Source organism: Pristis pectinata, chromosome 1 (assembly GCF_009764475.1).
Source record: "Pristis pectinata isolate sPriPec2 chromosome 1, sPriPec2.1.pri, whole genome shotgun sequence".
Taxonomy (NCBI): domain Eukaryota; kingdom Metazoa; phylum Chordata; class Chondrichthyes; order Rhinopristiformes; family Pristidae; genus Pristis; species Pristis pectinata.
The window spans coordinates 70,131,401-70,145,777 of record NC_067405.1 but is presented as its reverse complement, the minus strand read 5'-3'; the positions used below and the strand labels follow the sequence as shown (position 1 = coordinate 70,145,777).

General features: G+C 38.5%; 1 protein-coding gene across 1 annotated transcript in view; it reads right to left on the bottom strand.

The window, feature by feature from the left end:
- LOC127568815 (disco-interacting protein 2 homolog A-like) overlaps positions 1-14,377 on the bottom strand; it is a 202,336-nt gene that overhangs the window by 27,372 nt on the left and 160,587 nt on the right. Inside the window, 9 exon segments of the mRNA XM_052013011.1 lie at positions 1,821-1,942; positions 4,454-4,577; positions 5,701-5,781; positions 7,297-7,406; positions 8,598-8,799; positions 10,173-10,287; positions 11,427-11,554; positions 12,257-12,337; positions 14,226-14,362. Of these exon segments, the coding sequence (XP_051868971.1) occupies positions 1,821-1,942; positions 4,454-4,577; positions 5,701-5,781; positions 7,297-7,406; positions 8,598-8,799; positions 10,173-10,287; positions 11,427-11,554; positions 12,257-12,337; positions 14,226-14,362 (1,100 nt within the window).

The window sequence follows — 14,377 nt, the reverse complement described above, 5'->3', positions numbered from 1 at the left end:
TCCATTAACTACATCTTCCATATGGATGGTAATGACCCTTAATCATGAGAGGTCTGATGAAAGATCTTAGCCTGCAATGTCGACTCAGTTTCTATCCCCATAGATGCTGCCTGCAATGTCGACTCAGTTTCTATCCCCATAGATGCTGCCAGATTTGCCAAGTATTCCCAGAATTTTCTGTTTTTACTATAGATTTCCAGCATCCCCAGTTTTTATTGCTTTTTGATTTGGTAGTAACCCTTATTCACTTATTCGGACATAGCAACATACTGCACAAGATTTCAGTTAATTCTGAAACAAAATAGTTAATGGAATAACATACAAAATGCTGGAGGAAATCAGCGGATCAGGCGGCATCAATGGAGGGAAATGAAGAGTTGATGTTTCGGGTTGAAACTCTTCGTCAGGTCTGAAAAGAAAGAAGGGAGAAGCCAGAAAGGGTGGGGGAGAGGGGTGGAACAAGAGCTGGTGGGTGACAGGTGAATCCAGGTGAGAGGAGGAAGGTAGGCAGGTGGGGGAAGGGGAGAGTCAGAATGATGTAAGAAGCTGGTAAATGATAGGTGGAAGCGACAAAGCACCGAAGAAGATGGAATTGGATAGGAGAGGACAGTGGAATAAAGGGAAGGAGGTGGGGAGGGGAACTGGAGGGAGGAAGGTGTGGGTGATGGGCAGATCGGGGGGGGGGGGGGGGGGGGAGAGAGAGAAGGGAAAAGAGAAGGGGTGGTGGGGCCAGTGGGATAAAGGAAAACAAATGGGGAACAGAGGGGAGTGGTTACCGGAAGTTAGAGAAATCTATGTTCATGCCGTCAGGTTGGAGACTACCCAGGCAGAAGGGGCTGTTCCTCTAATCTCCAACTAGCCAAAACTTGGCAGTTGAGGCAGCTGTGGTCAGACATGTTGGTGTGGGAATGGGAAGTGTAATTAAAGTGGCTGGCCACTGGGAGATCCTGGCTGTTACGGCAGATGGAGCAAAGGTGCAGATTAGAGGAACAGCACCCCATATTCCGCCTTGGTAGTCTCCAACTTGATGGCATGAACGTAGATTTCTCTAACTTCTGGGAACCACTTCCCTCTGTCCCCCTTCATTTTCCTTTATCCCACTGGCCCCACCACCCCTCCTCTCTCCCCTCCCCCGCCCTCTCGAGCTGTCTATCACCCACACATTGCTCCCTCCAGTTCCCCTCCTTCCCATTATTCCATGGTCCACTGTCCTCTCCTATCTGATTCCATCTTGTTCAGCCCTTTGTCACTTCCACCTATCACCTCCAAGCTTCTTGCATCACTCCCACTCTCCCCCTCCCTCACCTGCTTATCTTCCCCCCTCACCTGGATCCACCCATCACCCACCAGCTCTTGCTCCACCCCCTCCCCCCACCCTTTTGTACTGGCTTCTCCCCTCTTTTTTTCCCCCCACTTCTGATGAAAGGTCTCCACCCGAAACATCAACTGTCCATTTCCCTCCATAGACGCTGCCTGATCCGCTGAGTTCCTCCAGTTCTCTAACTTCCGGTAACCACTCCCCTCTGTCCCCCTTCATTTTCCTTTATCCCACTGGCCCCACCACCCCTCCTCTCTCCCCTCCCCCACCCTCTCAATCAGCCCATCACCCACACATTGCTCCCTCCAGTTCTCCTCCTTCCCATTATTCCATGGTCCACTGTCCTCTCCTATCCGATTCCATTGTGTATTGCTCCAGATTTCAGCATCTGCAGTCCCTTGTGTCTCTAGTTAATGGAATAAATCATTGTCATATCCAAATGGTGCAATGCAAAATCATGAGTTTTGGAAAGGTGCCCGGTTATAGTCATTTGATATCATACCTCAACAATCATCTTGACAGTTGGTAAAGTTGTGGCAAGGTTCTGAGGATGAGGTGGTCGCACAGCGACAGGCACACATCCTGCATACAGACACCCATAGAAAGTTATTATAAGATCGATACCTGCAGGAAACGATAGAATAAGGTAGTTTGTTTAATAATGTAACCTCTCAGAAATCACTTACTTAAGTAGATACAACAGTATTTAACTATGTTTACAAGACAAAAATTTTAAGCAAATCCCTGCAAGTGGTTGGGAAATGAAACTGAGGGTACCAACGTTCATTCATTCAAATATTACAGAATATGCCCCGATGAAGCAAGAGCTGGTTGACAATTTTTTTTTCCAGGATAAACTGGCAGGGGACAAGATTTATTGATGCAGAAAGAAATCCAGTCATAATTGGACCATCAAACTGTGATAGTCTCACAGATGTCGACACATATAAACAGATGTTTTGTTATATGTTCCCTTATAGACCTTGCCCCTTGACCATACATGACTAAATTACACTATTTGCAGCTTCAAAGCACTGCTTTGGCACATTATTAAAATAGCTTTATAAAATGTGTGAAAAATAATATGATTGCAACTTGAACTGAGCAATTAAAAAGCTAAATACTATTAATTGAAGAACAAGTAAGAACCATTAACTACTGCAGTGATAATCCCCCAAGTGCCAATCACAATGAGCAAAATGTGCTGCTGCAGAGGTAGAAATATCTGCTCAAGAAATATTCTCAAGTTCAGCATTGTTCACTCATTGTATAAGCACACGGTGTCACTCATAGTCAAGAGTTAACAATACTGAGCCACCAAGACACAAAATAGCATGAGCTAAGTGTTGAAAACAATGGAACAGAGAATCAGCTGCAATTGTTTCTCAACCCATTCCTGCACCATCATCTCTCAAATCTCTCAACTTTTTTGTCACGTCCTTCTATTTCTCATTTCCATGCTGCTCTGCAGCAACGTCATTTGAAGAAACATCAAGTTCCACTTACGCGCTGATGGCATTCAAATCTTCACTCTCTGGACCATTCTACCATCCCAGACTAGTTATACAGCTAACCTGACATCCAATATTACTTGATCAAGAAATTCCTACAATTAAAGTTTGCAACCTAGGTGCTTTGCTTGACAGTGCAAAGCTTTAAGCCAGGTAGTCCTTAAAAATCTAAGATACTATTTTTAAATGCACAACATTGACTCACTCTGTCCCCGCATCAGCTCAACTGTTGCTGAACCTCTCATACATGCCTTTGTTACCTCCATTCTTGACTTTTCCAATTCTTTCTTCCTCAATTTCTATCTTCATAAGCTAATGCTCAACTAAAACACTACTATCTATACTATTTCCTCACTCCAAGTCTTGGCCAACAAACATACCTTTACATATTTAAATAAATAGTATCCATGTCCCTCCTTGGGCTCATATCCCCCTATCTGCACAAGCTCTACAAGTTCTTCCAGGCCCACAAATCTCATAGGTCTGTGTGCTCCTCAACCACCAGCCTCAGCATAGCCAATTTTAATCACTCCACCATGGTGACTTTGCTTTCTAATCCTTGGCCCCTGGCTCTTGAATTCTTTCATAAACTTCTCAGCTTCTTTACCCCTCCCTCATGCTTTAAAATACTCCTTAAAAATCATCTCTGTAACCAAGCATTTGGTCATCTGTGCTGATTATTTTCTGCGGCCCAATGCAAAATTTTGTTTGAAAATGAAATATCACAAGATGCTTCATGGAAATAAGAAGTGTTTTATATCAATGCAAATGGTTTTGATGAACTCATTTAGGAAATTTCATAGAAATAGAATAATGACTATTATGGGACTCAGATCAACAATAAAACAAGCTCTAAATTGATTTTACTTGTATGAACAGAATAACATACACTGGGAATTTTAATCAATTTCATAATGTGCCATAGCACAGGCTTAATAAGCACACATTCCCTGTTGGCAGGGGAAGTACAAATATCTGATTAGCATATTCTCCAATACTTGCTGCATTAAAGTTAGAACAGAGAATGCTTACGTTCTGTTCTTAACCTGCTTCACAAACCTACAGACTGTATATTTACTTAGCTGATAAGTCTAAAGCTTAATCTTTGAGCTTACTGTGCCCAGTCCCTAGGCTTGGATTGACCTGCCAAGCTGCTTGGTACACCTGCCATCATTCTCCTAGGTTTTGGCTCTGAATGCTCATTCCATTCAAGCTCACAATTAACTGAATCCAAGACATCATCTCTTAATCTCTTTTGTTTCAAATGACATAGTATACTGGAAGCATAATTTCTACAGCAAGCAAATCTAGATATAATCCTTCATGCAACGAATTCTATTCTGCAATCCAAATACTCATCTGCTGTGCAATTAGTATTTTATGAGCCAAGTTTAGCTTAACATCCAAATGCAAGTTAATCCAAAATCCTTTGTGGGCCAAAAAGTTAGAAATACCCCCCAAAAAAGTTCCAGAGTGGATAAATATGCATCAATTCTGCTGGAGTTACCCAACTCAACAATAACCTGCTGAAGCAAACAAGCCTTTTTTCCAATTAAACCCTTTGTGCAGCTGAATCAGATTTTGCTAACAATGACACCAATGAAGTAGAACATTGCCCCATTACCTGGTGGGTAAACCAAGGCCACATGGTCGCCAGTATTGAGACGCCCCTTTTCTAGCAAGGCTGCAGCCACTCTCTCAGCTCTCTTGTGCAGTTGTATACACGTAGCTGTATTCACCACAGTGCCCTGATAGGAAAATAAAATTTACCATCTCAGTAATTCATGACATAGAGGAAGCTGCTGTCACAAATCTATACATTTATCACTTTGGAGTCTTGTGATCAGTACTCGCAATACATTCTGACCAATATTTTGCATCTGTCTACTGCATCGCAAAAATAATTGCCTTGGCAATCCACATATTCACTGACCCACAACCTATAATATCTCAAACGATACACACTTTGGTAAAGGGCCTTCTGTGGCATTGCTCAAGGACATGTCACATGAACAGTCTCTAACATTTTGCTGCAAAGAATGTTACTTCTTTTTAAAGCTAGAGTTTAAATGCAAAATAAACAGAAGCCAAGGCCAGTGTCTAATTGTTGTTTGGTCAGAAAATAGTTCAAAGCAAAGAAAGCTGTTAACTTCAAGCCACCAGTCAAATGCACCTGGCATTAAATTTTAAATTATTTTACAACCACAAAAATAAAACATCTGACATCTGGTGTGTGATTTTAGGAGTACCATTTGTTATATACAATGTTAAGTGCCTCATGCTGCTGTTCATACAAATTCTTAACATCAACAGGTGCATTACACAGGTAAGGAGCAGGATGTTAACCCTTAGTGGGTTCAAAATTTAATTACAAACAATTTTTAACACCAGACTAATAGAGGTTGCTGGTTTTAAGAAGGTATTGATGAACTGACGAGGTCATCTAAGGTGGGATGGGTTTTCTGAGACCAGTAATTTGTGTACCTGAAGAGTGATTTTACTGCATCATATTTTTCATTTGGTATGAAAAGGATATTTGAGAGCAACACTTGGTTAAACAATGTGATGTTGGGAAATGTATACAACTCAACCACCTTAATAATATAGGAGAATTAAAAATATTCAAACCCACGATGCAATTCAAGCTCAGGGCATTAAAATTCAACTGAAATCATTGCACTACTACAGTTTCCACCAATTATTCTTCTGTGATAACCATGACCCTGACATTCCCATACAGCCAAATAGATAGTGTTCCTACAATTCCAAATGACATATCTAAAAATACAAACTCAAATAATTGAGTAACTCTTAGCTATCATATTTTCATTTTAATACTTCAAGAATTAATTTATTTGCTTTTTAACAGACCTTGGCATTTAGGAGGAGGAAAAGAGGATGGTCTGGAGTGGTCTGAGCACGCCAGTGTAGTACATCTGCCAAAAACAAAAACTGAGGAGAGAAAATAATACGTCACTTATCAGTCAAAGTCAATACAGACATCAAGTACGTGGTTAAAATACAGCAACAAATATTTGGTGCCAGCAAGCATTTTGGCAGAACAAAGTATGCATCAACTTGCAAAACAGCACCAAAAAAAACCCCAAAAATAAACACTGTAAAATAAACATATAAGTTACTTTTGTCAAGATTTACTAAAGCATAGAGAGAAGGAGGAAGGTGAAGAGAGGAGGAAGCTGCTCTGGCTTCTGGTATAGCAACACAACAAGTGTCCCAAAATACACATTTACAAAGTTATAACTCCAAATGCCTGCCAAAGGAACTATTGCTCCTAGGTGTAATAGGGAGCAATAGTTCCTCCTGACACATTTTGTACAATAGTACATCATGCAGCACAGAGCAGTGCCAGCTGCATTAACAACTTCAAACTAAGAAAAAAAGAGATGAATGCAATATGAACAGTTGGCATTCTTCTAGCCAGCATCAAGCCTTGTGCTTTTGGTAATGTCCCTCCACACTTACTGCTGTTTATAAAGTCAGGGCCAAAATAATTAATTTTTCTTGAGTGTGGAATCACAGGATTTTTTAAAAATGTTTTCACATTCTGACATAAAAATACTTTCCCCTAAATGTGTAGCCAGCAGATAGATTCAGTGTCCTACAGCACAAATGTTAGCCATTGATGGCCTTGTGCTTGCACTGACTCTTAGGAAAAAGCTGGCCAGTTTGTTCAACACCCTGCTCTTGAGATGGTGGAGGAGGGGAAGGGGGGAGTTATCCCAGTGTCCTGGTTAATATTTATCTAACAATCAACATCACTAAAAACATTATTTGATCATTGCCACAATTCACTCTGTGTTGAACTTGGCTGTTGCAATTCCTACATTTGCAATGCATGTATTACGTGACAAAAATATACAAAATGTAACAACAACAGGGACAATCTTCATGGATTGCTTTCCCATCTGATATTGTATCCCAACTTCAAATTGGGCACTATTCTTGCTATTATTCTTCAAGAATGTGAGAACATATGCACGTACAATCAAATGAGGGAAATAAAAACTTAAATACATTTCAGGCAAACATCTTGGGCTGTCAAATAGTACCTAACACTATGACACCAGATCCCAATCACATTCCTTGGTCTACGGTGCCTCCCTGTTCAAGTATGCCATGATTTTAAAACTGTTATCTTTGATTCCAGATCCCTACAAGAATTTGAATCTCCCTAGCTTAAATCCTTCAGACCTACAACCATTTAAGAACACCATACAAGAATGAGAACTGGAACTGTTTCTCTTTGTGCTTGTTATTCTCTTTAAATTTCTGTAATACATGCTAGAATGCTTATGTTATGCATGGTATACAGAACAATTTACCCCACCTCAAAGTATAAATCAAGTATGTTTCCTGTTGTAGGCTATAATTCACAAATCTAATAACATCCTAAAGCCCGAACAAGTGTAACATATAATTAACTTATCAGTACATAGAAAACCTTACCTTCCGAGCCTGATCATTGTCTTCGAACTGTGTGACATCCCTGCCTGAGGCCTGTGCTATTCGCTTTCCTGCCACAAGGTTACCAACTATCATGGAAGCAGGACCCACCTCTGCATGTAACAACAAGATAATACAAAAAAATAAAAAGGCATCATCATTCACTGGATCAACTCAGCATTTTAGCTAGGTAATCTGACACAGGAAAAAAAAAGACCATTTGACAGGCCCATATTTTAAATTAACTGTTTCCCAGAAATATAATACTCAAAAATAAAATCAAAAATTTAAGTCACAGATAATTGAAAAATGGAAGGCTACATTTTTCTTTTTGTGTAATATTTCTTGTTAATACACCTCCCATTAAAAAAGATGAAAGATGGGATTTGTATTATTTATTAATTTTGGAGATGTGGGCACCATTAGCAGCATTTGTTGCCCATCCATAATTGCCCACAGTGAACTGCAGCAGTCCTTCTGTTGGAGCTGTTCCCATAATGTTCTTGAGTAGCAAGTTCTAGGAATTAGATTCAGCGACAATGAAAAAGTGGTAATATATTTCCAAGTCAGGATAATGTGCAACTTAGAGGGGAACCTGCAGGTTCTGTCCTCCTTGTGGTAGTGGTCATGGATTTGGGAGGTGTATCTGTGATGGTTAATATGCATTTCCATCACACACCTGGCATGGAGTCTATGGCCTGGTGTCGGTGGCAAATCCGGTGCTTCAATTCTGGGAGTTCTGAGCATGTATACTCAAATTTAGAAGTCCTGAATTTCTCACCATTCACTGACACCATATGTTTCAACTCTGTGTTCCTAGGCTCCCTGTGGAGAAGTGCTACCTTAATGAAACTCCCCTGCACTAAAACTGGAGAAATCAGTTCCAAATTTTCAGAGACATTCTGCCAAGGGAATTTTGAGGGCATAGTTTCTCTAGAGGGTCTGTGTACCACTGCACACAGCCTTATTATAGGATGAGAGTCAGGGTGATATGCGACCTGATAAATTTATTTTCTACAATAGTAGGCAATTTCATTTTTCTTTTAAACAAATTTCTGGTGGAGAGGTGCAAGGAAGCCTTTCTGGAAATAAGAATGACCACTGAAATCAATTTTTAAAAAATATTTATATTACATTCATAAGGTTAATTCCTCTGCCTGGCACTTGTCATATCAACTTCAAACTCTCAGCCTAATCATGGAATATTACAGTACAAAATCAAGACCAGGAATAAGAAAAAGACCATTTTGCTAAACACACTCATTCCAACGTAAGCAAAATGGAATCTGGTGACTTATCCCTACCTGGCTGTTTCTGCCGAGGCTTAGGAAGGTTGGTGACACAGGTGTGGGGGCACATTAAGACATTGCACGGGTGCAACATGCCTTCCAGAAAGCGCTGTTTGGTCTCAGACAGGTGGATGCCTCCTAAAGGAGTTTTGGGAAGTGTATTAGCAGGTACCAGGGCCAGGCAGTAAATTCCTACCTGATGGATACTGTCAATAGCCTGGAAAAGATCAGCACGAGATAATTAGCATTCTCTTGGTGAATTCTCTTATTCACTTGTCGTAAACGTGATATAGCTGGAAGCATTTCTTTTTCAGGTTCAAAGCAATATTAAGCCAGCAATGTTAACATTAGTAGAACATGCAAATGTTTTGAATACAATATAAATATCCCACCCTCTGTATTTATAAATGTTTTAGATAGCTTAGAGAAATTAATGAATTAAGACAGATTATGATTGGGAAAAATATTAATACGGAGTACTTTGTACATGGTGAGAGACTGAAAGAGAGACGTGTGCCCTTGTACATGAATCACTAAATGTTAACATGAAGGATCCAGCAAGTAATTAGAAAGGCAAATAATATATTGGCCTTCACTGCAAGATTTTACAGGAGTGCAGTGCCTTGCTTCAGTGATATAAAACCCTGGTGGGACCATATCTGGAATACTGTGCAGAGTTCCTGTTTCCCTACTTAAGGAAGGATATACTTGTGATGAGGAAGTGCAGTGAAGGTTCACCAGATTGATTCTTGGGACGGAGGGTTTGCTGTTTAATGCAAACTGGGCCCATTCTTTTGAGCTTAGACGAATGAGAGGTGATCTCATGGAAACATACAATAGTCTTACAGGGCTTGACAGAATTGATGTGCAGTTTTCGTTTCTCCTGGCTGGGGCATTTAAAACCAGGGGGTCAGAGAAGCAAAATAAGGGGTTGATGAAAAGAAATCTCTTGTCCTAGAGGGTTATGTATTTTTGGAATTCTGTATCCAAGAGGGCTGTGGAGCTCAGTCGCCGAGTATAATCATGACAGAGATCAATAGATTTTTTTTCAGATATTCAGGAAATCACAGAATACAGAATTCACACAAGAAAGTGATGCCAAGGGAAAAGATATCCAGGCATGAGGGGCTGAATGGTTCTACTTCTCATGTTCTCATGTTTGACATTGCTCTCTATACTTTTTAAAAATAAACTGTTAAATCTGCATCATCAACAGAGGCATTTGTTGATAATACTGGAAACAGTAATTTATTTCAATACAAGGGAGAATTGTAAGCCGTGCTTTAAATAATTTCTAATTTTAATGTGAATTCAGATTTCTCTGTCATCTCAGAGCCAGGGAAATAATATTTTCAAACAACCAAATATCTGTGGGACAGATTATGAACTTTACAGTAAATAATATTTTTTGACTAGAATCCTACAATATACAAATAAGTTATCAAAAGAAAAGTAAAAAGCATATCTATAATAATTTCTGAGCCCAAAGCTCTCTGTAGGATTGAAGGCTTTTCATGGTAACTGTGTTTAAAGACCAAAACTGAAAGTAAAATCAAAACAGCCCTCCTCCTGAGATAATAGTTTAATTACTTGTAAGACTCTACTCATCCACTGGAAGCTGTCCTCCTCTGAAGCATCTGGTCTTTGCTCTGCCACCAATACAATGCGTTCATCGTGGAGTACATTCACTGAAAACACCGCAATCCTAAAATAGAACCAGAAGGGGGTAAAGCAAGAATCCTGCTTGCAAGTATTTGCAGGTTATACAATTTATTTTAAAGATTCATTGATTGCAGACATCATGAAAGCACTCACAGCTTATACACTTATCAGTCCTATAAAAGCACTGAAATATGCGTAACATTTTTGTTTCTTAGACTGCCTCTAAAAGACTATTTTAAGCCATGGAAACAGGAAGAGTTAATGTGTGATATGATACTGTGTTCATATTCTTATATAGCAACAGTAAATTTCCTCATCAGATTCTGAACGTTTTTATGATACCTCTTACATAAGCTGATCTGTGACAAACAAACAACTGCTGAAAATTACATTGTCATTTGATATACAGACAGCAAGCGATTTCTCAAGTGATTTATTGGGTTTATAAATTTCATCAGTATAAATAAGAATAAGATGGTTCTTCACCTTTTGCCTTGAAGTAGGTTCTCATAATAGCCATTTATACTCATGGCTCTTTCTGCCATAGCTGTATGTATTGTTTAATTTTTTTTAATGATAAATTGTATTTTTTCTATCAAGGGCTAGAGATAGAGACTGAAATGATGCAATAAGGAAATAAATAAGTGGATTTTTCAAATACGTCTACTATGAAATAGAAGGAAGGGAAGGTAGCTTGTATAATGAGGCTGAAATGCATTCAAAGAATAGGCTGTCTTTTATTAAATATAGATAATATTCATGAAGCATCTGCAGGACCAAATACATACTTCAATTTTACATTAGATTTTACACTGCCAGTTTAATTCTGTAAAACAGATATGATATATAAACCTCAATGAATAATATCAGTCCTGGCAATCTGAAAAGATACATTATTAACCTCTAGAGAATTTGCAAAAGTACAAAACTATCCGTTGTACTTTAATTAAAGAACCATTATACCAATATAAAAGCAAAGAATCTGGAAATACTTAGATACGGCAGCATCTGAGGTGAGAGAAAGAGAAAGAGAATGAATACTTCAAGATAATGACACTGCTGATTCAGTTCTGGTGAACTTGAAGAATTAAGTCCGTTGCTCTCTCCACAGATGCTGCCAAAGCTGAATACTTACAGTATTTTGATTTTGCAAATCACGTCCATGGCTGGTCACTTACTCACCTCCCTCTGTACACAAACTTCATGGGTTCCACTGCTAAAGCTGTTGCCACAACATCATCTGCATTGTGCCTCCGTCCACTGACCACCATCAGGCCATCCATCTTGCCTACCACAAATACTTGGCTTCCCTAAAGTTCAAAATGAAATATCACGACTATGGGGTAGCTGCGGTTAGAAATGGTGGCGTCAGAATGTCAGTAACTGGCTTTTTCATCTTTGATAGGGTACACTGTGAATACTCTCCTTCAGTGCAGCCACAGCAAAGATCAACCCCATTAATGCAAATGCCCATAATCCATCTCAGTTTCATCTTCATAGGGTCCACAGTGAATGTTGAGGACCCTGCCCATTCTCTCCCAATTGTATCTTGCTGCTCTCTCACCAATGACAAGCTCTTTTGCCAAAGGGACAAAGAGAGTGATGGAAAAATCTGGGATGATGGTGATGAGTCTGAGACAGCTCTACTTTTGGATATTATTCAGAGGACAGCAGGTTTGACTGACTGATTATACCTTTTATCATCCCCAAATGTGTTCCCTGTGCTAATATTAGAATGGTATGTCTCAGATTTTCATTATACTTTTGAAGGTATTAGTTTCAAAAGATAGTTAAGAATTAGCCACATTTCTAGGGATTATTAATAGTTCCTTTTATCTAAAAGGAAATTACTGAATTTGCCAGATGTTGAAATTATTTAACAGCTTCATTTTTGCCATTATTGATTCTATTTTGCCAATTTTGATAGTGATGTTGATATAAAACCAAGGAATACACATGAAAACCTCAGAAAAATTCTATCCAGTGATTAATTAAAAAAAAAATGTCCTTACTGATCCTAGAAAGCCCAGCAAGTTAGTTCTTGTGAAGACATGCTCACTGACAGGAACTCCTCCAGCATTCACCGGCACAGCCTGGCAAAATAGTAAATAGCAGATGAGTTATTCCAGTACCATCCAAAAGAAACCAAACAATACACAAATGTATCCCAACCCTTTAGAAAGCAGGTAAATACTGCATAACTAAGACAAGAAGTGAAATATCTCTGAAGAAATACAGAGTAACTGAAATAAAACAGAGGACATCAGATATTTTATTTAAAAGTTCAGTATCTGAATAGATACCCCTCAAATCCTTTTGAGCATAATATATTAAAAAAATTAAACATGTGCAGTTAAGTGATCATCCCCTCATCCTGTGTAGACTCAGTGTCTGGTGATGGCTGGATCTTCAACTTTCTCCCAAAAAGACACCAAGTATAGCTCCAAGTGTAATGTCAAACTTGCTTATCTTGTTGCACGTGATACTGTGGGTCATGAGGTCTTGGAGAGATTTTTTATAAAACAAAATTGAGAATTGTGTTTTTATTGCAAGCTTGGCACAATTTTTACAGCTGTTGAATGGAGGGCCCTGCACTCTAACACGTTTACAAAAAACTGGATATCGATGAGCTGGATTATGGCTCCTTTCCAATGATATCTAGTAGACTTTTGAGGAAATTCTTAAAAGGACAAACAGTAACTAGAGGAGAACCAATCAAGAACAAGCTTGAGATTCTAATATTATAAGTGCTCTAGGGCAAGCAGGATGAATAAAACCAAAATATGATATTCCTTTATTTATATCAGATTTTGTCTTTATTTCAACACCACCCATGTTTTCCCAGAAACCCAATTCTGTCTTTACCTAACCATTCTACAGGTAAATGATTCAAGATCTAGAACATTAACAGTTAAGTCAGCACTGTATTCGGGTTTATTCAAGCAAAGCATGTGCCTAAACCTAATCTTTTCAACTTTAGGGCAAAAAAGGGTGTGTACCAAATTACAGCTTGCGCAGTAGCCAGAGAAATTTACCGAACATTGAACAGAAAACAAATACTCAATAGAAGCAAGGTAACAATAGCAAAACAATGCCTCTCCTGTGATATTAGACTGACTCTTAAAAACGTTCTTTTACTTCATAAATGGCTATACGCTGCAATTGAATTGTTGTCCCATTCTTTATTTTCACTTTTTCCAAACTAACTACTTTTGAGTAATACAGCCAAAATATCGCTTTACATCTTAGTACAGGGAACTAAGGAGTTTATTTTACTTAACAACTATAGGTAATCAGGATGCTTTTATTTAAATTAAACATGCTGAACTTTGTGCAGGAACCAATTAAGCTGTTCCAATTGCAGGGAAAATTCAGGCATTCATACATTCATCATGTATACTTATGAACAGAATAATGCCTAGATTTTGCAATTAAGAAATGCAAAAATCATTTGCTGCATGAAGACAACCAACAGATCCATAATTATGTCTTTGAAATGGTCTTTTTCTGTCAGTAAATCTATTCTCTACACATTAGCTTAAAATAGAATAGCATTTCCCTGTGCCCTTTGGTTAAAAATTAACCAGCCAGGGAACCAAGCATAGTTCATTCTATCAAAAGTTCTGGTGCTTCGTTTCTGTCACAATGAGTATTAAAAATTGGACAAAAATGAGAATTCAGACTCTAAAATATGAATGCAAAATAGCACAGATCTAGTTTTAAAAACTTCTACGGTGAAATTAAATCTGCAAATTTACTTGGGAAACTTCATACATATATTTTATTTATATATACATATATATATATATATATATATATATATATACACACACACACACACACTATATATATATATATATATATATATATATATACACACACACACACACACACACATACATATTTGCACATGGACAGTAAGTGAACTTGAAGAATTAAAACCAAGTAATCTAGGTTGTTTTTCATAGTGGCTTCGCATACCTCAAAAACAGTCTTTGTCATTCCAGGAAGCCCATAGTACGATGTCCCTGAAGCACGCGAGCTCACACAGATCTCACCAATTTCATCCGTTTTGCAAAGATATGGGGTACCTTCAAACTTTACAATGCATACCAGTGCTGAAAGACACACAG